The sequence below is a fragment of the Micropterus dolomieu genome, linkage group LG11 (genome assembly GCF_021292245.1).
Source record: "Micropterus dolomieu isolate WLL.071019.BEF.003 ecotype Adirondacks linkage group LG11, ASM2129224v1, whole genome shotgun sequence".
Lineage (NCBI taxonomy): Eukaryota > Metazoa > Chordata > Actinopteri > Centrarchiformes > Centrarchidae > Micropterus > Micropterus dolomieu.
Genome location: NC_060160.1, coordinates 2,015,686 through 2,039,762, shown reverse-complemented (window position 1 = coordinate 2,039,762; position 24,077 = coordinate 2,015,686). Strand labels below are relative to the sequence as shown.

The 24,077-nt window shown below is 40.8% G+C and overlaps 4 protein-coding genes and 1 long non-coding RNA gene across 5 annotated transcripts in view; 2 read left to right on the top strand and 3 right to left on the bottom strand.

Annotated features, from left to right (window-relative positions):
- kcnh5b (potassium voltage-gated channel, subfamily H (eag-related), member 5b) overlaps window positions 1-24,077 on the top strand; it is a 1,142,829-nt gene that overhangs the window by 727,914 nt on the left and 390,838 nt on the right. The gene's annotated exons all lie outside the window — the stretch shown is intronic.
- On the bottom strand, window positions 1,616-9,592 carry im:7136021. The gene is made up of 4 exons (XM_046062582.1): window positions 8,557-9,592; window positions 7,209-7,406; window positions 4,438-4,648; window positions 1,616-3,126 (listed from the first exon to the last, which is right to left on the bottom strand). Exons 1-4 carry the CDS (start codon window positions 9,260-9,262, stop codon window positions 2,874-2,876), a joined length of 1,368 nt encoding a protein of 455 aa, XP_045918538.1. The 5' UTR covers window positions 9,263-9,592; the 3' UTR covers window positions 1,616-2,873.
- yipf6 (Yip1 domain family, member 6) lies at window positions 11,124-17,278 on the bottom strand. Its single transcript, XM_046062590.1, has 2 exons — window positions 16,698-17,278; window positions 11,124-14,035 (listed from the first exon to the last, which is right to left on the bottom strand). The coding sequence occupies exons 1-2, from the start codon at window positions 17,034-17,036 to the stop codon at window positions 13,688-13,690; spliced, it is 687 nt and encodes a 228-aa protein (XP_045918546.1). The 5' UTR covers window positions 17,037-17,278; the 3' UTR covers window positions 11,124-13,687.
- Window positions 19,632-24,077, top strand: part of snapc1b (small nuclear RNA activating complex, polypeptide 1b) — a 9,137-nt gene continuing 4,691 nt past the window's right edge. The window contains exons 1-8 of the mRNA XM_046062585.1: window positions 19,632-19,937; window positions 20,475-20,631; window positions 20,736-20,876; window positions 22,618-22,722; window positions 22,806-22,961; window positions 23,069-23,122; window positions 23,324-23,386; window positions 23,491-23,629. Of these exons, the coding sequence (XP_045918541.1) occupies window positions 19,807-19,937; window positions 20,475-20,631; window positions 20,736-20,876; window positions 22,618-22,722; window positions 22,806-22,961; window positions 23,069-23,122; window positions 23,324-23,386; window positions 23,491-23,629 (946 nt within the window). The 5' untranslated portion in view covers window positions 19,632-19,806. The remainder of the gene's footprint in view (window positions 19,938-20,474; window positions 20,632-20,735; window positions 20,877-22,617; window positions 22,723-22,805; window positions 22,962-23,068; window positions 23,123-23,323; window positions 23,387-23,490; window positions 23,630-24,077) is intronic.
- On the bottom strand, window positions 22,436-23,667 carry LOC123978941. The gene is made up of 2 exons (XR_006827094.1): window positions 23,304-23,667; window positions 22,436-23,203 (listed from the first exon to the last, which is right to left on the bottom strand). It is a non-coding gene; the product is annotated as an uncharacterized LOC123978941 (long non-coding RNA).

Sequence of the window (24,077 nt, the reverse complement as noted above, 5' to 3'; positions counted from 1 at the left end):
GGTCTCTGCACTTAGAAGCAGGAGGTGGCGGTAATGCAGCTAATACACTGCTGTTAAAACCCAAAAAGAAGAAGAAGACGTTCAGTTTATGTAAAGTTATTATCGCCCGAGTGTAGTTGATCTGATTTATGGGCCAAGAACTTTAGTTGCATATTATTTTAAGACTCCAGCTCGGTGCCTCACACAAGCCTTCAGAATGGAAATCAGATTTTCCAGAGATGGTTTGGTCGAGCTAAACAAAACTTCTACATGAAAATGAACTCGGTTGATAAAATTATATAAAACAGAAGAAGGAAGCAGAGCGACAAAAAGGAAACGTAGCAGAAAAAGGATGAAATTAAAGAATTTGTTCTCTTTTAATTCACGTTGTAAATTATACACACATTTTTTTAAGATTAAATGATAACTTCAAATAAGAAAATACCATCCACAAAAAAACAACCACTCTTTCAAGTCTTCCAGCACAGCATAATTTTAAAGCTGCAGCTAATTTCACGTGTGTTTGAAAATGACACTACTCTTAAAGACATTAAATAATATGTCAGCAACAAACAAAGCAAATTTAAATTTGCTTTGTTGAGAAACAAACAAAGTGCGGTGCGTTCGCTGACGGAAAACAAGAAAAATTCTTTCTCTACATCTCAAAATACACAAATGTTGGCTGTTAAACCTGCAGTTTGTAGCTTTTGTCTCCCCCTTCTGGCATGGAGAGTAATTATACAACACTGTGGACACGTGCTTATGACATATAGAGAGCGTGAGTCCCTCCCCTTCCGGCGGACCGCCATGGGACCATATTTTGGAAAAAATACGTACGGTAGTCAGCGACGAGAGTTAAGTAATGTTTTGATCCCATTTTAGTTTTGCCCTGAACTACACATACGATGTTTGTCAATTTAAAAGATAATTTAAGTCAAGAAAGTCACAGTTTGTCGTAAATATGTACAAGACTGCTGAAAATACGTAATTACAAAGAACAAACCAAAATGTTTCAATGACTGGAGCTAACTTCATGTGTAGCAGGGCTGCAACTAACGATTATTTTCTCGTTAAATCGATTAGTTGTTTGCTCTATAGTAAGAAAATGTTGAAAAATGTCTATCAGTGTCCTCAAGTGTCCTGTTTTGTCATAGATGAGTAAAGAAACCAGAAGATATTGACATTTAAGAATCTGGTGAAAAATTACTTTCACCGATTAATCAATTATCAACATTGTTGGCGTTTAATTTAATAGTTGACAGCAATTATTGATTTATTGCTGCAGCTTCCATGTTGAGAAGATGTGATGAAAGGACCAGGATTAAACACATCATCAGGTGATCTACACCTGTGAGTGGAACATAGCTAAGTTACCTAGCTAGTAGCAAGCAAAGCAATGAACGATAGCTTAGCATTACAGCGCTAACAGAGAGAAATTTAGGTCATCGAGCGTTTTCACACAAAACTAAATGTTACTTTACTATTTTACGATAAAATGCGACTTTCTTCAATTATCTTTTAAATTGACAAACATGATTTCAGTAATTCAAGGCACAAGTCAAACGGGATTTAAAAAAAACGTTTTCTCTCGCCGTTGACTATTGTATTCCCCCCCCCCCCCCCCCCCCCCATGTAAAAAAGAAAATAATAAACTCCAGCTTCCAGGTCCAGTTTCAGAAACTATAACCGGTCTGGAGCAAAACATTTAAACCAGAATATTAATCATTAGCGTCATTTAAAGTAAACACTGAAATCGCTTCTTGTCCTGACTTTCCTTTTCCTTTCCATTTTAATGCTTCAAATGAAAACAAAAATGTTCTTGAAAGACTGCAAACATTTGCTGCTTTCCTTCATCTTTACATCATAGTAAACTGAATATGTTTTGGATTGGTGGTTAAACAAAAGAAGCTATCTAAAGACAACGACTGTGGCTTTAGGAAATCTGACACTGTTACGAGACCACGAGATTAATAAAGAAACCAACTGGTAGATTTACAGATAATGAAAATAATCTCTAGCTGCAACATTTAGAAACTGTAATTTTCTGGGATGAAGTTGATGGATTTTTCTGTTTGAAACCGATGTTTGGAGCCAAAGAATCTGCATATATATCTCGTGTTTTAACAATGATTTGCAGGTGTGTGTGCGCTTCCAACACAAGTGAGACTTTTAGCTTTAAACATCGAGAAACTAATGAAACTCAATAAAGTGTCGACGAGAGGAGCTGCAGCCTTAAGGTGCTGCGTCATAAAGTAAAAAAAAACATAAGAAAGGCTACCCTGATCTCCTGACAACTGGCTCAAGTCTTACTGGTTTTAATTTAACAATATAGTGCACTAATCCCCGGCCTTTATCTGAGACCGGCTTATATCAGAGACTTGTATTTCTAAATGCTACAATTTCCTGCTTAACACAAACTCCACGTTTATCTGCCGTCATAATAAATAATGTGCATTTTCACAGCACTAAATGTAAAATTCCCCACATTTTTACTCTTTTTAAAACATGATTTCTAGTTTAATTCACCAATTAATTTAATGTTTTTTGCATTGTTGCTAAGCTAACATCGGTCTAACTCAACATTTCCTGCAGATGCTTCACATTAAAAGCCCTTAAATCGGACAGATTCAGTTCGTTAGATTAGTCTGTTCTCCTTAATAGAACAGATTGGCAGATTACTTTAGCTAAACTGCTCACAACTCAAATTCACACATACACACACATATGTATATATACACGCACACCTTCAGTTGCCTCCTGTTTGGCTGTCTTGACACCTGATAACAGCTGTAGTCTCAGGTTTTTTGTTTTGATTCAGTGCTTCTGTTCCCGACTCTGATGTTGACTCGGTCTTTCTACTTCAGGAAGTTTCCAAAAGGTTTTTCTCCCCGTCTTTAGTCTCCCTCCCACACGCAGTCACACTCTCGTAGCGGGTTTCTCTGGCGCATCGTGGTGATGACGGTGATCCTGTTCTCGGACAGCTCTCGTAGCTGGTTGATCAGCTCCCGCACGCAGGGGCTGGGCCAGGGGTGGCCGTTCAGGTAGTCTCTCAGGATGAACGAGCGCTCCACCAGCAGCTCCAGCTGCTCCAGGTGCCGCAGCCTGTGCAGGCTCAGCAGGTCTTTCTCCGGTTCTCTACGGAAAAACCTGCGACACAAGACGGGTAAATGAACAAGTTAGCATAGCACAGGCCCGATCGAGCCGAACTCCATTCAGAAAACAAACATTTTAAAAGTTGTTGTTCTGCCGTCTTGCTGACAGACCTGAAATCAGCATCATGTTGTAGTTATTTCGGCATCATTTTGATGCGTTTATTGCAATTAAATAACAGCAAAATGTTTACTTTGGGTTCATACAGCTGTAGTAATCTCAGGTTGTGTTTATTTGCATTATTGCGTTGCACACAAATACCCCAGCGAGGAAAGCGTCACAAGGATTAAATTGGGTCTGAATGTACAGTAAAGCTTGCACTATCACTAAATTAATTGATAACTTGTTTGATGTATAAAATAGAATAGAAAATAGTTAAAATCACAAGTTCCTAGAGCCCGTGGTTTGTTTTCAACTGTTGTTTTTTGGTCTGAGCCACAAAAAAACATTTAGATTAAAGATATTTAAAATATTGATAAAAGAAATATTTAAGTTTTGAAACTGGAACCACAACTAGTGACATTCAAAAAAAAATTTTGGTGATTAATTTGCTCTGAATTGGCTAATATATTTATAAGCTAGTTGTTTTAGCTCTAGTGAGCTTCTATTTATAACTTCTTGAACAACAAAACTCCCAGCAGCAGCAGCTTCATTGCTCTGTGTGTGTCTACACAAGGTGCCTTCAGGGACAGTACTGAGTGTAGGTCACCCTGGTTTTTGGCAGGGCTCAGAATCAAACACACAATCACAGCAATTCTGCGAGTTAAACGGAAGAAAATCGTATAGCCACGCTGTAAGGCTGTCACCATCATTTGGTTCCCCGCATTATATCGCATCATCACAATGTCTAAATATATATCCCTTTTCAACAGTGGTGTAGAAGCAAACATCATGTCTGCTACAACCGAGGTTCAAAAAAGCAACATAGCCAAGAAATTAAACCAAAACTATTAATTAACAAAAAAATTAATTCATCGGATAAACACAGAAAGCTTCAAAATTATTTAAATGTATTTATTTTCATGCAGAGCTCCGTTGGCACTAAATAACACGTATTGTCCATAAACGGCTTTAATGGGTGTATTTAGAAACATACTAGTTGTCTTTTCTGTTTATGTTGAGTGCTGTTTGATGTGATCTGGTGGCAACTCAGTTTCCCCACTAAGGATTAATAAAGCTTTCTAATCTAAGACACGAGAACATCATCCAGTAACAACAGAAAACATGTTCCTCAGATCTCAGTGGTTGCTGTGACCCAAGTCTCTGGAACCTCGCCGCAAACCTGGAACAACTTCCTGCGTGGCTCACCGTATCCGGAGCGTCCTGAGCTGAGGGAACAACATGGGGATCCGTCTGCAGAGGCTGCCGCTGGAGCGGTTTTGCTCGATGTCGAGGTGCTCGAGTGCCGGGACTTTAGGGGCGATGGAGTCCATGTCCTTCAGAGTTATGGCAACACGCAGGGTCAGCCTGGTCACGCTGGAGGGGATGGTGGTCGTGTAGGCAGCGAGAGAATTACCACCTGGAAGAAAGGGTCACATTTAAGGGGACCTATTGTGCTTTTTCATATTTTCTGGCATATCTGTAATGTCACAATGTCAGGTGTTCATGTTAGACATGACCAAAGCTTCAAATAACGAGGTCAAAGCATTTAAAAGAAATGCCGGTGAGCCCAAACCTCAGATATCCGCCTGTTCTGAACGCTCTATTTTAAACTGTTGTTTATACTAACGGCTCGGTATGATGTCATTCCGAGGCGGATTTCCATATATGGTCATTTGCTCCAGGCAGAGAATGCTGGCCACGCCCACAAAGGAACATGCAGCCCTATCCCTGCGGCAGCCTGGTAAACACATAAGAAAATGTCCAATCAGAAGACAGTGGGCTTTGAGAGGCGGGGCCTTAAAGAGACAGGAGCATCTACAGATTGTTTAAGACAGATGCTGTGAAATGAGGGCCTGCATGAAGAGCCAGTATAACAGGGGTCTGCAAATAAGTCAAATGTTTTTCAAGCTGTTACATGGGGGGCCAGAACATTATTTCAGTCACATTATTTCAAACCCTTGGATACTCATGTGCACGTTTAGCTCAGTGGGTAGAGTGCGGGACTCCCGTCAAAGTTTTCAGGAATCCAATCATACGTTTACTGACGGCTTTTACAGAGGTGTGTCAAGTAAGCCAGAGTCTTTCAAATGTCCTCCAGAACTTTTCAAAGTAAAAGCTCTCAATAAACTCAACATGAAGCATTGCTGCAAAACACGTTCTTGCGCTTTTATTTTGGAGGCACAATCAAAATCCCTTTAAGAGAAAGTGATTAAATGAGTAACTGTTGCTGTCATGACAGATTTATTTCAGCATCAGCTGCTATCAATTTATATATATATATATTTTTCCTGCTATCAAAGCAATCTGGCTGCGGGACAGATATTATTATTGCCAGTTCTGCGCTTATTGCCGACCACTGCAGTATAAGATAGAAAATTCTTTTTTTGAACTTTGAATCATGCAAAGCTGCCATAGAGGAGTCACAGAACATTATAGGGCTGGAAATGCAGTATAATAGGCCTCGTATAAGCCTCTTATCTTTGTCCTCATGTTTCAGTACTGTTTAGACCAGGGGTTTTTAACCTTTCTGGCAGTCCGACCCCTTTTTGAAGATGAAAATATTTCGCGACCCCCCCGGGGATCAAACAGAATGCGTTTTTTGCACTGAGAGGCACCTTTTAAAATTGTTTTCTTTTGGCAGTTCTGCTTGCTGTTAATGCGCCCTGTGCGCCTTGCGTTTTTGAACCTGCAAAGCGCTTTCTGTCTGATCGGGGCCTGATTCTTCTTTGTCGTTTTATAGAGGTTGGCATCACCGCTACCTGCTGGATTAAACAGTGCAGAATATTTACAGTGTCCACCCAAAGTGATTCCATTCTCAACTACAGCCTGTCTAGTTGTTTTTAAGTTATTTGTTTTCTATTTTTGTGTCTATAGCATTATTCTCGCGAACCCCCTGGGACCCCCAGGTTAAAAACCACTGGTTTAGACTGTTAAATAACCATTAATACCATGATACACAATGAACGACGCCACATAAGTTATGGGTTCGCAAATTGTTGCTACATGTTGAAGCTACATGCAGAGTGTGTGAAGGTGTTTGTACTATGTCACAGGTTTCAGACTGTGCCTCTCTTCTCTCTGCCTGCTTGGTCCACTGACTTACGCAGCTGTCTTGATAAGGACGCACACAGGGATCCATTTGTTAGGTAACCCAAGGTCGAGATTATCTTTATTTTGTTTCATTACAGACTGACTGACTGGCTCTATGTACAAAGTGTTGCATGTGGCTTCAACGGGTTCATCAGTCTCAGAAACTTCTTTATCACACCTGAACCTGGCTCACAATGTCTCTTCAACAGAGAGGACAGGACGGTCTCTCCTGCTGCTGTAACTAACATCAAAACAACAGCATGTCTTGGTGAACTAGAACGTACAGGAACGTCACAGGAATGTTGATCAATATTCACTGTTTTTATCAATATTTCAATGTTATTTTGAACATGGTTGTATGGACATACCATGAACATTGGGAGTTAAAGATAACTCCTAATAAAAGTCAACATTAAACAGTAATTATTGCCAAAATATGTATTCCAGGTGTATTAGGAGATATTCAGGTGCATTATAATCTTCCTTATGATGGTTTTTTGCATTCAAATATAGCTTTTTTTACCAGGCGAGGATGAAAATATCCATATTTTTTCTTTATTGCATCTCCATGTAGTCTGTAATGGTAAAATAAATATGTTAATGTACAATGGATTTATATTCCTTAGCTTCTGACCTTTGAAAGGAGACCAGAATTATGCATCTAGGCCAAATGTTTGAGGAGATATTCACGATTTATTTTGGGTTTGTTATTTTAGGCGTTTTTCCTGGAAAAGGTTGGCTGTAGACTGAATGTGGTGCAGATGTTGGTGGCACATTAAAACTCATCATTTTGTCTTCCGGCCGCATGATCTGCTGGATCACAGCCGGACCCCCGGGCTGGATCACAGAGGCAAAACCAACGGAACATCTGCAGCAGCCCGACTCACCGATGATGGCGAGCGTCTCCAGCTGCTGGAGAGGATCCAGCCAGGACTTGAGGCGACACTCGATGCCCTCTCTGATGTACCTGTAGCGGACGGTCAGCGACCTGAGCGAGGTCAGACTCCTCAGCGCGTTCTCTGGCAGGATGGTTTCTGGGTAATCCACCAGCTCTAGAGTGGTCAGCGCCGGGCCGCCGTACCGGGCTGCTCTTACAGGAGGAGGAGAGAGTTGTGAGTGTCAAAACTTTTTCTGACTTTTTACAAACTAAAACAATAAAATCTTTTTATTAAGTCACCAAATATAAGCGGCTTATAAACAGTTAATAAATTCTTCATAGATAGCCGTTAATAAAAAACTTTCGGGTTGCCAGGTTGGTGTTTGTCCTCCTCTTTAGCTCTTCAGTGTTTCACACACCGAGAGCTCTGAGAAGAAGAAGTAATCTGCAATTATGAATGTTAAAAAGTTATTAATGAAGCGTTCTGATGATAAGTCTTCAGCTGGAAGTGTCAATAAGTTGTTGATTAATAAATTTTGTATGTGTATTTTATTATTCACAACCTGGCAGACCCAAACGTTGTTCTTATTAATGGCTTAGAAGTGATCTATAGTAAATGATTTATTAGACATTAGTAACTGTTTATAAAGGGCAAAAGTGGTTCTCTACTTTCTACAATACGATAACGATTAATATCATTATAGATTTATTTTTTAAATTCAGTTGAACAACTGATTACAGATAAAATATTCAGATGGATATCTGAAGCTAAAACCCTCTGAATATGGTTTAATAATGTCACAAAGAAGTTCAGCTCATTAACAATTTTCCACAATTAATTAATTCAACCACAGTTATTGAAGAGATTGATGGTTCACAAATCTTTGGGGTTATGATGTCTCCTGTCATTTCGCCCAATCCTAAATCTATTAATTATAATAATCAACAGATTAATGATGATTAACAGTACATGTGATTTAGTAAGTAAATGGGGGCCTAAAGACGTAGGACCACTGGTCTGATCTGTGAGACTCCAGCTGCAACAAATAGTGGATCAAGTTTTAGTGGATTGTCAGAATATCTATTAAAAAATAAAATAAAAATCATTAATTGTTCAAGATATTTTTCAAACAAACGTGTCACTTTAAGATCTGACACTTAATTTTCTATATTATTGATAAGACACATGATTAATAGATTAATTAATCATAATAATTAGTTGCATCCCTGACAGGAGGCTCAAACTGGGACCAGGAGCCACAGGTAACAAATGAGCGCCCCTCAGTGACATCGTAGTGAGAGACCCAGGTTCGATTCCCAACACATCCACCAAATGTGTCCCTAGGTTGCTGGCTTACCTGGCTGCTCCGGGTCCGGGGGGCTCAGGTAGTCATCCGGCAGCGGCTCCGGCGGCTCCCCCCTCATCCCCCAGGACAGGTGCTTCAGCTTCTTCAGCTTCAGCAGCAGGTCGTGGAAGACGCCGCAGGGCACCGGCCTCACCGTGTCCAGCCCGTAGCCCTCCCCCTGCTGGTGGAACAGCAGGTACCGCAGGTTCACCAGGTGGGACACGGTGTTGATGAAGTCCACCGTGCGCGGCAGCCGCACGTTGCACACGCTCAGGTGAGTCATGCGCTCCTGCAGCTGCTCGCTCAGGCACCGCCCCAGCATCGGCTCGTCCCATGTGGCGTTGCGCACCCCGAAGTCCCTCAGCTCGGGGAACCGCGACAGGTTGTCCAGGTACTTCTCCTTGTACTGGCGCCCCCCGTCCACGAACACGATGGCGGTGAGGGAGGGCAGGAACTTGACGAGCCGCCGCCACTCTTTGCGCCGCAGGTGCCGCACCGCAACCCGCGTGAGCTTGCGGTGCTGCAGCGTGTCCCAGAAGCCGTAGGTGTAGCGGCGCAGGTCGGACAGCAGCACCGAGTCGCCCCTCCACAGGGACGGGTGGTCGATGAGCCTCTTCAGGTACCTGCAGCAGGTGCGCACGGTGTGTTTCTCGTCCGTGCTCAGGTAGCTGAACACGTAGACCCAAACTTCTGGAGGAAGTTGCAGCAGCTTCTCCATCAGAGGAAGACAAGCACCGCCTTCAGGAGAGCCACAGCTGCAGCCGCTGTGTGGGATTCAAGCGACCAAACTACCGCACGGCGTTTATTTATCTCCGTTATTAGAGGAAACGCGGACACCGCTAGCTTAAAAACACACTGCGCCCGTTATGAAGCCGTCGCACGCTGATGACGTCAATTGTTATTGAAACGCCAATAACTTTATCAAAGGATTTTAGACCGTAAAGCGCAAAAAACAACAACGAATACAACGAAAAAAACAACAAGTGATTCTTCACTAATTTAATAGAAAATGATTTAAATGCTGAAAAAAGAAAAATATATTACATTTTTACTTTACATCTAGAATTTGACTTGGCTTTTTTAGTTATTGCGTTTATGTATTTATTATACTTCTACATTTAAACAAATATTATTTTATAAAACTTTCTCTTGTCCTTTTTTATGTTTACATTTAAACAAATATTATTTTATAAAACTTTCTCTTGTCCTTTTTTATGTTTACATTTAAACAAATATTATTTTATAAAACTTTCTCTTGTCCTTTTTTATGTTTACATTTAAACAAATATTATTTTATAAAACTCTCTCTTGTCCTTTTTTATGTGTTTACATTTAAACAAATATTATTTTTTAAACTTTCTCTTGTCCTTTTTTGTTTACATTTAAATAATTATTATTTTTTAAAACTTTCTCTTGTCCTTTTGCATGTTTACATTTAAATAGTAATTATTTTTTTTAAACTTTCTCTTGTCCTTTTTTATATGTTTACATTTAAAGAATTATTTTTAAAAACTTTCCCTTGTCCTTTTTTATGTTTACATTTAAAGAATTTTTTATTTTTTAAAACTTTCTCTTGTCCTTTATTATACTTTTACATTTAAACAAATTATCTAATGTTAATAACAAAAAACAAACAATACAGATGAAGGATACTTTGTTTTTGACTTGACCTTATTTGGTTATTGTATTTATTTTACTGTTGTCTTTTACTTTCTCTTGTCCTGTTGATAACATTTATCAATTTAGCTGACGCTTATCTTATCTCTTATCCAAAGCGAATTACATTTGCAGTTTATGTAAGAGGTCGCACGCCTCTGGAGCAACGAGGGGTTAAGTGTCTTGCTCAGGGACACATTGGTGGATGTCTCAACCACTGGTCCCTCGCCGCCCTCACTATTACCACTAAATTTAGATGGCTGCAGCCACACAGTCCACATTTGTATTTTCTTACTTTCCATAGTTGTATATTTTACATACATTTCCTTTCTTTCACGTGTTGGACATATAAGCAGTTGATGCCTGTTAGACAGAATGCAGACTAACAGGTTTAGTGTGTAGATGCTAAATACGGACCTTTAAATGCAGTGTAGGTGTGTAATGCGTGTACTTAGTGCTGTGTACACATGTGAAAGGTTTTACTGTACAAATAAAGTGTAACCTTCTATTTGTGTTTAAACTCTTTCATGTGAGATATTTAATGGTAAATTTGCACTTGCAGTTATTCTGTTAATTGACAACGTGTCAAAACTTTTCCTTTATAGCACGTTATGGAAGATTTTAAATGACCTCGTCATCTTGGTGCTTATTGCAGTAAAACCACATTTAGGTGATGATGGATAAAAAAAACTTTACGCTTTGTGTCGAGGAAAAGTAAAAATTGACTACATGTTAATTGTGAATTGAAATTGCCCTAAATTGGTAATATAATGTATGGAAATGATTTAAGACTTGAGGCTATAGGGGAAGTAAATATAAATAGAATCACAGCTGATCAAATATATTTTAATCTTTTTCATTTGCTGATGTAAATAAAGACATAAATTAAAAGAAATCAACAACAACAAAGAAACAGCCCCTGCTGATTTGGGAGATTATTTATAGATAGAGAAGATCTGTTGACACCATGTGTGTCTAAAGAGCAGGGGTCAAAGGTCGTCAGGCAGGTTAGTAGATATACAATCAGGAAGGAGAAGCAGAGATTCATTGGTCATCTGGACCCATCTGAAACTTCACACTGAAGGTGACATTCCTCAAGCTGCTGCGTCCACCTCTACAACAGTTACTTGTTTCCTACGTTTCCCAGAATGCCAGTTTGAACCCCACACGTGTCCAAGTCGGCATGAAGACAGTCTAAGAAAGTGTGATAATTCAGCTGTAGGTGAAGACAAACAAAAAGCCATCCTTCTTTACGCCCACACACACCTTCCTTTTCTTGTTCCTATTGAAATCATTTCTCTCTGTACGATTGTTTATCATTGTAAATAATCTCTCTTTGATTCTGAGGGATTTTCATTTAAAACCTGCTGTCTGCTGCTGTTTTAGACGGCTGAACATGTTGCTGCTGTTGGTGCAATCGGTCAGTTATCGACAGGAAAAAGAAACAAAAACATAGTTAGTCCGTGTTCTCTTAATCCTCTCCTAAATGTTCTCTTCTAGCAGGATGCTCCGACCTCTTTAGCTCTAGCTGCTCCCAGTTTCGGCTGCCAAAAGACGTTTGTTTCTTCTCTCATGTCAAACAACGTAATGGCCTGACACACCAAGCTGACCTCGAAGGACCAGCAGAGGCGGGAGGATGAAATTATTTTCATAACTGATTAATCTGTCGACTATTTTCTCGATGAATCAATCAGTTTATTAGCTCCAGAAAATTGTGAAAAATGTCAATTAGTGTTTCCCAAAGTCCCGAGGTGACATCATCAAATGTCCCCACAACCTAAATATATTCAGTTTACTGTCAGAGGAGGAAAGAAACTAGAAAACCGTCACATCCGAGAGGCTGGAATCAGAAAATTTGGAAGTTTTTTCCTTTAACAAATGACTCAAAGCGATTAAACTATTTTAAAATAACTACTCGTTGAAGCTCTAGATGAAGCGTCACATTTAACAAACGTGCAAAGGAAAGATGCGCTTGAACACAATGCAATACACCGTTGACTGCAACATGCCTTCGTTAGAGAGTATAACTAGCCGACAATCAGACCGAATCGTTGTATTTGAATCACTGAAATCAGAGATGTGTGCTGCAAACACAAACCTCTAGTCAGTAATCTGCATTTCTAATCCAAAAAACATCCTAACAAAAAATAAAAAACCTCGTCCAGCATTTTCAGCTGAGAGTTAATCTGCTTAAAAAGCTGCACTGTTTAAGTTCATTTTAGCTCAGCGGTTGTCGCTCTCTGGCGTTCTACTTCTGGACGAAGAAGAAGCAGAATAACTATAATCCCACATTATAGTCTCTGCATCCAGAGTGCTCGTCATAAACTTCGCCTTCTGCCCGTGTCCAAAAGGGAACATATCACCTGTGCAGACACGCAGCAAAGTTTCACATCTGATGTCTGTGTTTTAAACTTTATCCACGCTTTTAAGAAGAACTTTGAGAAACACACTTATTTGCGTTCTTGCCAGAGAGTTGGATGAGAGGACAGATTCCCCTCTCATGACGCAATACTCCCCATGAAAACACAAGGTTTGTTCAGATTAAACAAACGAGATATAACGTGTTAATTAGTGAGCTTTAAAGGTGGTAGGTGGGGTTTGTTTTCCAGTCTTCATGCTAAGCTAACTGTCTGCAGCTTCAGTCGCAGGAAAAAGTATGTGAACCCTTTGAAATCAACTGTATTTAATTAATTTCAAAGGTTTCACATACTTTTCCCTGCGACTGTATATCATACAGACATGGGAGTGGAGTGAATTTTCTTATTTAACTCTCAGAACATGAACCGAGAAGTTCCCCGGTTCGAGTCCAGCTGGAGACGTTTTGTGGGTGTAATTCCCGATCTCTCTCTTCTCTCTTTTCCTGTCATCCCTCCACTGTCATCTGACTAATTAAAAAATAAAAGTCCCCCAAAATACTAAAAGAAACGCGCTGAAAAGAGACGACTGAAGCCAAAAACTACAGGAGCCAGTCAGCCAGAGTTGCTCAACAGCAGCTCGACCGTCAGGATTCTGCAAAAGGCATCCGTTAAATGTCTGATAAATGAAGAACGTAGTTTGACCTGTGAGCTGTCAGGGCGAAACAGTATGAGGTTTCAAACACACCCAGAGGGTCCAGGAGGAGGAAACAAAGCCCTGGTAGTTTAAACATTCATAGAGCATTTCTATATACAGGCCTATGGACTTTTATTTCTGCACAGCTCGTCAACACATTTGGGAGACATCAGCGTTACAACTCTCCATCTGCAGCACAGCGTCGACTGGACTTCCCTGAATCTGAGCACGAGCCATCGCTTCGCCTGAAGGAATTAGTTTGGGATTATTTTGGTGTCTCATGAGTCTGGATTCTGTATCGGAGGCCCAGAAACACTCAGTCAGTTCAGTAGTCATTCGTCTTCGATCACAGGCAGCTCCCGGTGTTTGAGTTCTTTCACTCAGAAAAAAAAAAAAAAATACCTTCTTCATCTTTAAACTCAGATCCGCTTCTCCTCTACTGTGACGGCGAGAACGTCAGGATCATCCACCCGATCACGAAGTAGAAGAGGAACACCGGGTACACTACCAGCGCCTTGCGGTTGGGCGGCTGGCTGTCGGCGAGGAAGGCCGTGGAGGCGAAGGTGGACCAGCCAAAGGACGCCGTCACCACCACCAGCCGCACGGCGAAGCTGACCTTCCCCGAGCCGCCGACCAGGATGATCCGGCACACGGCCATGGCCGCCGTCAGAGGCATGATGCAGTATCCCAACACACACAGGCTCTGGAAGAAGGAGATGGTGCCGCCCAGCAGCTTGGAGTTGAGGGTGATGATGATGGAGCCGAACCAGATGATGACGAAGACCTGGACGCCAAAAAATATACAATCGTCGACATGTTACTCAGAGGAGAGATTTAAAGCTTTATGTCAGCAATTTATAAGCAACTACGGCTGCAAACAGTATTTTCAATGTCAATTATTTTCTTGATTAATTGATTAGTTGTCTGGTCTTTAAAATAGTGAAAAATGTCGATCAGTGTTTCCTAAAAGCCCAAAATGACGTCCTCAAATGTCGTGTTTAGTCCAAAACCCAAATATATTCAGTTTAATGTGGAAGAGGAGCAAAGAAACCAGGAAATATTCACATTTAAGCTGAAATCAGAGAATTTTTACTTTGTTTTTCTTTTAAAAAATTACTATTTTTATCCAATAATCGATATTCAGAAAAGTTGGCGATGAATTTATTAGTCGACAACTAGTAAGTATCAATTAATGTTACAGCCCTGTAAGCAAGACAAGACATGTTCCTGATGCAGGACCAGAGCTAAGACGATTAGTCAATTAATCCATTAAAAAAGAAGACTAATTGAAAACAAGCAATCTGAAGATGTCACCTTTAGGCTTTGTAAACTTGAGACTGTGATAAAAATAAAGCAGGGCTCCAACTATTATTTTCATTGTTGATTAATCTGTCAATTATTTCCCCGATTAATGTACAAAATGTCAGAAAATAGTGTGAAATGTCGATCACCGTTTCCCAAAAACCCAACAAGACGTCCTCAAATGTCGTGTTTAGTCAAAAATTCAAATGTATTCAGTTTAATGTCACAGAGGAGCAAAGAAACCAGGAAACATTTAAGAAGCTGAAATCAGAGAATGTTCCGATTAATCGCTTTATCAAAATAGTTGCCGATGAATTTAATAGTCAACAACTAATTGATGTGTCAACTAATTGTAGCAGCTCTATAAGCAACTATTACAATTAGCTGAAGTCTTCAGACGAGAGTTGACACAGATGCAGAGCCAGAGCTTGGACCATTAATCAACTGAAAAAATATTAACTGAATACCTTCAGGTTTTGGGCTGTTGGTCAAAGAAAATAAGATGTCACCTTAGTCTTTGTAAACTTGTGACTGTGAAATAATATTTTTCACTATGTTCTGATATTTATAGACAGTCTGGAAAATTAATTGTAGATTGATCGATGATTAAAAAAAAGTCATTAGCTGCAGCCCTGGGTAGGAACCTTCTTAGCTGATATTAATGGTCCAAAATCTCTGATGATTTGGCAATTAATAGCATTTTGCCCAGTGAATCCGGGGCACCTGGTGGGGACTATTGAATTTAATTTCAATTCAATTTTATTTATATAGCGCCAAATCACGACAACAGTTATCTCACAGCGCTTTTCATAAAAGAGCAGGTCTAGACCGTACTCTGTGATGATATTTACAGAAGCCCAACAGTTCCCACCAAGAGCAGCACTAGGCGACAGAGGCAAGGAAAAACTTCCTTTAAGAGGCAGAACTAAGATAACCTTAATAAACATTACTCTTATATTTTTATATAAGAACATATTAATAAAATTAAAGCTGCAAGTTTCAGTAAACTGACGATATATTGAACATTTAATATATTGTTATTGAGGAAAATTATATTGTGATTATTGTTTTATTGCCCAGCCCTACATCAAACCTGTCAATTTTGGTACAGATCTGAGCATGCACACTGAAGTTACAACAACTTCCTGTTTCATGGCGAATCATCAATTTTCGAATCCACACCACGGACACGCCATTTGGTGAAACCTCACAGATAGCGCAATTTTTCATCGTCAATGCCTTAAGATTGCGTGACAAAAATTTGACGTCGATCCGATTAACTCCCCAGGAGAAGTTTTTTAAAGTACCGACCCTGTAAAACGCCAAGAATGAGCAGTAAATTCAAAATGGTCGACTCTCTATTGGGAGTTTACATTACTTCCGCACGGACGTGAGTCACGCACGTTCGTGTGGTGCGTTCAGGCACACCTCCTAAATTCACTGCTGTCAAGCCAGCCCCCGCTTGATTTTGCGATGCGTGTATTTTCTAGGCATTACGGTCACAGCAGATTTCAAAATAAAAGTGAGCTTCTGGTGAACATAATTTAATATTCAATCTGTGACAGAAATGAAAGATGAAATTAAATAAATAAATGGTTAAATCTACACGAGTATCTAAAAAATGTCTGAAATCAGATTTATGCGTTTCCACTGACTCATTTCACTTCACAGTGATGGCACATTCTTTGTTAATTATTCTGAATATTTTTTGAGATTTTTGTATTCGTATTGTAGTATTATTTTGCATACTTACGGAAGCCCTAAGCGGCCATCGATTCGTATCTTTATCATACTCTGTTTTCCCGTGATAATTATCTCGTTATCTCGAGATCACCAGATAATGATTGTTGTTTTTCTTGAGTAAGGAATCGCTCACAGAGGCTTTTCATAGTGTGGACATACATACATACATCTCGCACAAAAAATTAGTTATATTTCGGTGGTGGTCCAGGGCGCTGCTCTTTAGGGGGCGCTAGCGAGCCATTTGGCCACGCCCATTCGCGCGAACCATGTGACGGGTACATTTCCACCACATTTGAATTTTGTTTAAAGTTTGGTGAGTTTTTAAGCGTGTTTAGGAAAATAATAACTGCATTTCAACAGGGTCCTTCTTCATGCTTAGGCCCTAATTAAAGAGTCAGTACCTCAGCGAACTGCGGGCCCCCCTGGTCGTCGCTGTCCGCCGCGCCGCCCTGCAGCAGCAGAGCCAGCGTCACGCAGAGCAGCAGCGGGCCCCACAGGTCCCAGTCCCGCAGCAGAGCCGAGCTCCGCTTCGGGTACAGGACGTGGATGAACTTGTTCCCCACCGCCCGCAGGTCCCGCAGGATGGTCTCCTTCACCGGCTCGTCCAGCGTGGAGAACTCGTCGTCCCGGCCGGAGGAGCCGACCGGCACAGAGATGTCCCCCTCGACCGCGATGTCCTCCGAGATGGACACGTCCGAAAGCCCTGCGAACGGTCTGCTGGCCTCCTCCGCTGCCGCCATTTTACTTCACAAAACAAGGCTTTAACGAGGGCCGTTAGTTATCGCGGGAGTTTAGACGACGCCAACAAAGACCGTTTAACACATTTTTAATCAAAACAACGACTGAAGCGATTAAATGTTCCTCAAAACCAGAGAATTCAGGTCCGGTCGGTCCCGCTGGTGGTGAAGGCTGCTGCTCCACGTCAGCTGCGCATTGTTTACTTCCGCACGGACGTGAGTCACGCACGTCCGTGTGGTGCGTTCAGGCCCACCTCCTAAATTCACTGCCGTCAAGCCAGCCCCCCGCTTGGTTTTGCGATGCGTGTATTGTCTTGGCATTACGGTCACAGCAGATTTCAAAATAAAAGTGAGCTTCTGGTGAACATAATTTAATATTCAATCTGTGTTGCAGAAATGAAAGATGAAATTAAATAAATAAATGGTTAAATCTACACGAGTATCTAAAAAATGTCTGATTTCAGATTTATGCGTTTCCACTGACTCATTTCACTTCACAGTGATGGCACATTGCACGTTCTTTTTGTAATTATTCTGAATATTTTTTGGAAATTTTTGTATTCGTATTGTAGTATTATTTTGAAGCCCTAAGCCCTAATCTTTATCATACTCTGTTTTCCCGTGATAATGGGATAATTATCGCGTTATCTCGAGATCGCGAGATAATGATTGTTGTTTTCTTGTGATCTCGAGACCCCTGTAGTTTAACACAGGGGTTGGCAAGAACGTTTCTCAGTGGTAATTTTAAGTTGGTTTTAGTGTCACTGATTAGCTCAGTGGGTGAGGTACATGACTCATAGTCTTTAGATTATGAGTTTGATCCTTGTGGAAGACCAAGATTTAAAAAAAAAATCTTTTTCATATTCCTCTTCAACAAAGTTGTTATGCAGATGACTGATTCACATACTCACAATAAATCACGTGCTGGACTATGTGCATCCCCGCGATTGGTCCACATTCATCAACCTATAGACTTTTCATTTCCCCGTCATTCCCAGACAGAGGAAATTCATCCGCTTCTCATTCAGGGGAATCCGTTTAACTACACGTTTCCTGACGGCTATTTCAGAACCTTTGAAATAGTGTGTTTGGATTCCCCTGAATTTCTTGATAACAAGAAGAAGAATGATTTAAAAAAAAACACAAAAAAAGAGTAAAAAAACTTTTTTAAAAGGGCTCAAACCTGCAATCTTTGAGATGCAAGTCTGAGATAACTGTTGACTCAGTGAAATGACATGAACGTATCGTAAAGAAACGCTCCTTCTGACCTCTGTAACCAGCTGTGCTTCGTTATCTCCAGATCACGAGAAAACGGAGTAAAATAAAAATATGAATCGATGGCCGCTTAGGGCTTCCGTAGCATACTAATACATTTTTAATCTCTTTTTTAATCTGCTTTTTCTATATTTATATTTCTATATTATTTTCACGTGTACTTTAAAGCAGCAAAATATACCAAGGCATGTTCCTCATCGTATGTGAAAATGTACCTGGCAAATAACCAGGGCCTTTCTTTTCTATTCTGGTTAGAGCCAGTTTGCGCTGAAGGGAGCAGTAATCTACAGAGCATTGTACGAGAATTTGGATTAGTAAACACAACGTGCTGCTGGAACACGGGGCTGATGGTTGCTGATAATGGGCCTTTGTACGCTTCTGTAGATATTCCATTACAAATCAGCAGCAACAGTCATTTACAACAATGTCTACACTGTATTTCTGATCATTATGATGTTATTTTAATGAACAAAAAAATGTGCTTTTCATACGACAACCAAAACAAAATAAGGTGAAATATAAGACAAGTTATAGGGCTGGCATTTATCAGATTTTGACTGAGGGACACTGAGGTGGTCTGCGACCCCAACTGTGAAGTGGAATGAGTCCGTGGAAACAGGAGGTTTTCTTTAAATGTCAATCTGAATTCAATGAAAATATTTTTTAGATACTTGTGTAGTCTTAATCATTTATTTATTTCATTTCATCTCTGCCACACTGATAAAATGTTCCTTTATGTTCAACCCAAAGGTCGCTTTTATTGTGCAATCCTCTGACACACAATGTTACCGTAATGCCTAGAAAATACATGCATCGCAAAACAAAGCAGGGGCTGGCTTGACCGCAGTCTAAATTCGATAATCGTCTAGCCAACAAAAATTTATTTGAACACATATAAAACAAAATACTATATTGTTCCGTAACGACTGAGTGATAAATGAATTTAGTCACTTTATACAGAGATATTTCTGTATAATATATAAATAATACATAAAATTAGTCTTCCATTTTGCCAAAAATTGGTAAATTCTTAACATAAAACATCATCAGGTTAAAATGTTTTCCTGTCAAAATAAAATACTCTCTGTAGGATTAATAAAGTCCTAAATCTTTACAAAACAACAAAAGCATTTTATTTAGTCAAGATTTTATTGCTATTCTATTAAACTGAAATATTTACACACAAATATCAGGAAAAACGAAACAAAATCAGCGTTAAGTGTTACAATTGAATATAATTGGGGCAGTGCGTAGATTAATCCACGTGTATTTGTATATTTCCATTTCTTTATGGGGCAAGTGAAGGCATCACTAACGCTGGCGAAGACGCGTGCTGATGACGCGCTAAAGCGTCGACAGTCGGTGTTGAATCGTGTGTTTACATCTTGGATGTTGTGTCTCTAAGGTTTTTTGTTTTTTATTGCTGGTAGCAAACGGGTGAAATGTGATTGTTGAGGTTTTGTTTTAACGCTCAGCGGCCCGAGGAGGCAGCAGGAAGATGGATCACTGCAGGAAACAGGTGAAATCCGACTGCGAGGAGCTGCTGAGCCGCTTCCAGCGAACAGAGTCCGTCCGGTTCGAGATTTTCTCCAACATATGGAGGGAAATGCGGTTCTCACAGATCTTCTAGTAGGTGCACACTAACAAAAGAATATTTTCATAAACTTTGTTTAGTTTATTCTCATTTTCTGAACGAGGAAAATTGTTCAGAAAATGCCCGGAAGCCCAAACACTAATCAACAGTTACAGTTCAATTTACAATGATATAAAATATATAAATTTAACAAATCCTCACATTTTAGGCTGAAACCAGTCAATGTTTTTCTCGATAAATGACATAAAGAATTAATAAGATATCATTATTGTGGACTATTCATTTGCTGTTCATTGTGTAATCGGTTGATTGATAAATAATGTCAGCATATTACATCTAACTTTTAGTTTTTGTCATATTTTCATTGAGTTTATTTACATTTTATTATCATTTGTGACACATTGTTTTAATCTTTACTTTCAGAAGTTCAATATATTGCTCATAATTATAACTTAGCAGTACATATTTGAGAAATCATTGTTATGAGACAGGTTACGGTTATGCTGAGTGACAGTTCCTGCTCAATACGCGCTGCAGACAAGCTTTTAACATTACATCTTACTGTTTTGCAGCGGCACCGTGAAGCATGAGAAGCGAGCGTTCAGTCGGCTGGTTCTGGACACCGCCTGCAGCTTCCTACTGCCTCCGTTCAGCTTCCAGATCAGAGTTGGAGGACTTTATCTGCTGCACAGCTTGTATCAGTGTCAGACCGCCTCGCCCCCGGAGCAGGTCAGAGACCACAACACAGCTACAAGCTCTATAAAAGGGTCGGTAATACATCAAACGAAGCCCGACTTCAAATTGAAAGCTCTTCTTGTGTTTCTGTGTTTCAGATCCGCCTGGCGCTGAAGGACTGGGAGGACGTGAAGAAGTTTGAGAAGGACGCTGTGGACGCCCAGCACCTCGACGTCGTTTACGTCCTCCAACAGCTGATGTTCCGCAAAGCTTTCCACTTCACCGCCATGCCCACTCTGGTGAGCTGTTCTATCAACGCACAGATTTTATATTCACCTAAAACTCTGAATATCATGTGTGTGCGCTGGAGATTCGGTGTACCCTTTAAACAAGGTGAGTTATGACCCGTAGTCCCCTTGTGGCTCTGTCTCAGGCTGACTGTCTGACGCAGAGCGCTTCCTCCTCGCTTCCCTCCCTTGCGTCTCCGCTCCCTCAAACAGAGATTTGAGAGAGCGAGATGAAAAGATCGGGACCACCGTGGTCACTCCAGCGTCATTTTGAGGAGATGGCGATTACTAGTTATGCATATTCTCTATTTATTTGTGTCTAGGAATAATAAAACTAGAAACGCCCGATGACTTCTGCTCCAATTTTAGATGTATTTCAGGTGTCATCGAATGCGACTGATGGAAATAACGCCAATAGACAATTAAACTGATACATGAGGCTGTCCCTCTCAGGCGTGGGCTGGATAGTAGAGGGCTAATATTAATAATAAGTGTAACTGTAAGTTTATAACATCTTAACATCTTTTAAATCATTCAAATTGTGAAATAGTAAGTGAGTCAGTAAAACAAAGGCAACAAAAACACACAGGTTTGCAAACATTAGATCAAACTTTTTCACATCAAGGACCCCTAAAGTGACACAAATTAGACCACGGACCCCCGTTTGATAAGATTTTGTCCAAAGGTTCGCTCCTCTGATAGGATTTTTGCTTTTAGATGTTTTATTGCAGAAAGTGGATGAAACCCATGACCAGAATAAGAATCAAACATTCTGTCACTGTCTTACTTATAGAAGGAATTATAGTGAAAATAAATGATTCCCTTTTTTCTGGTAACCCCCTGGAGTCCACTCAAGGACCCCTGGGGGGGTCACCGGACCCCTTTTTTAGAACCACTGCTTAAGATAGCACATGGCGTGACAAAGGTCAGCTTAAATAAAAGAGTCGTAAACTGTTTTTCAAAGGCGTCAACAGAGAACTGTGCAGCTGTGGAGGTAAAAGAATGACCCGACGTGCACTTTGAACGAAAAATAAAACATCCTTCTGGCTGATGAAGAGAAAGTAGACGGATTGATGATTATTTCATGATTCAGATTATAAAGACGTCTAATGAATTTTACTTTACATAAATACAGTAGAGCACAGTAGGTGCCAAAGCTGCAGTATTACAGTCAGTCACTAATATTAATGTCAAGGTGCTGTTTTGAATCCGTGCAGTAGATGCTTCAGCCTGCAGCTGTTGTTGTTCCATGACAACATCATGGAAAGGATCCCTACGAGGTACGCCCGGGGACACCCTTTGTTTTTAACAGGAAACTGAACTCAAGGACAAGTCTCGCTCTGAAATCTCGTGAGAGGCGATTGCAGGGAGACGACGGTGGAAACGAGGGAGACGAGTTGGGGAAAGAGTCTTGGTAGCAGCTCCTCTACGCACAAAACAAACTCCTCTCCCTCGTTTCCAACGTCGTCCTCCTGCAACAACTCGCCTCTCACGAGAAATATGTGAAAATAGGGCCCCAGGTTTAAAAACACATGCTTTAAGTAAATCATATATACGTTGCACAGCTCAGCTACCAATTAGAAATGAGATATTTATGTCATTTCAAACGGGTTCAACAAATGACAAAATACAGGTTCTGAGAAAAATCATCAATATGATTTTAGGTTCAGCATATAATCCCTTCTAGCTTGCAGTTCACACTCGCCTCTTTGTGCTTCTCCTTTGTCTCTCCCTCCTCTTCCTCTCCATCCAGCTCTCCTTCCAGAAGAAGAGGAAGGTGGAGAGGACGGCGTTGTGTGAAGAGTTCATGGAGCGAGCGTCTCGTCCACAGGAGCTGATCAACATCGAGCGGCTGGAGGTGAGCCGAGGCCCCCTCGACTCTTGGCACTTTAAAGGGAATTTTTCATCAAGTGTTAAGTTGTGCTGTTTGTCTTCTTGCAGGAATTGTCCAACATTCATGAGCTCTATGAGAAGCTGAAGGCGTCTGTCTCTTCGACGTCAGAACCGGCGGTTTCGTCCGTCAACCTGCTCCGTAATGAGCTCGTCCCTCAGCTGCGCAGCTCTGTGGTGGATTTCTACAACTGGCAGCAAAAGAAGGTGAGACTTTTCTCCAGGTCTTTGTTACAGTGAAGTTTCTCTTCATACAGCCGGGTCTTTTTTTCACCACTGTTGATGTGAGGCCATGACGTGTCTTGTGTTGTCAGGATGGGAAGGTTGAAGATGAAGACGACGATGAGGGAGCGTCGTCTCAGCAGGAGGTGAGCGACGCTACGTGTGACTCAGTTGAAGCTGGAGGTCATCAGAAGCATTTAGAGTATCACTGGTGCACACCACGTCTCCTGCAGGACGATAAATACATGAAGTCCTTCAGCTTATATCTGCACCTTTTCTAAAGTTGTAATGATTAGTTTGTCCGCTAGAGTGGCGCTGTTGACTGACCGGCAGTTTTGTGTCCTCAGTCCTCCAGGAGAGCTGAGCTCCTTGCCTCCATCAAGTCAAAAGCATACGGAGAGGCAGCAGAGGTTTGTTTCTCATGTTATATTAATTTTTTTCTTGCAAAAAAATGTGCATTTTGTTAAATTTATACCTTTCAAATCATCCAAAAACACACTATTTTTTATCTCAGGCCTCCAAGTCCCGGCGTCATCGTCAGGTGGAGGTGGATCCCACCGGTGATGAGTCTGGACCCTCCCCCTCGTCAGGTTACTCCAGAACAAATAAACTGTCACTCAAAGCCAGAACCAACCAGAACATACATATCGCAGGTAAATGCCTCCTTTAAAACCTTCCTTTAATTCCTAAAACTTAAAGTATCTTACCCGATCAGCCCAAACATTAAGAGCCGAATAAAGAGTGCTAAATTGCGTGTGCATTCTAAAATATTGCACGTGTAATTTTAGTACCTGTTACGGGTGACTTACTAAGAATTACTGCGTAGATGACAACAGGAGCAAACACAATGGAGGGAGTATTTAAATGAGGGCTTTGCGTGTTTTAATGGTTTCCGCCATGGAGAGTCGGGAGGGAAAGCCGCCACAGCGTAAAAACCTTGGTTTGTTTCGTTCAGTGCGTCCCGAGTATGTGGAAATCGTCTGTACCGGCCCACTAAGTACTTGGGACGGCACACCTGAAAAACTGCTTTGGGAAACTCCAGCAGAAACAGCTACAGTACGCTGGAATGACTCAGACGCGAGGAAATGCCAGCAGATCGCG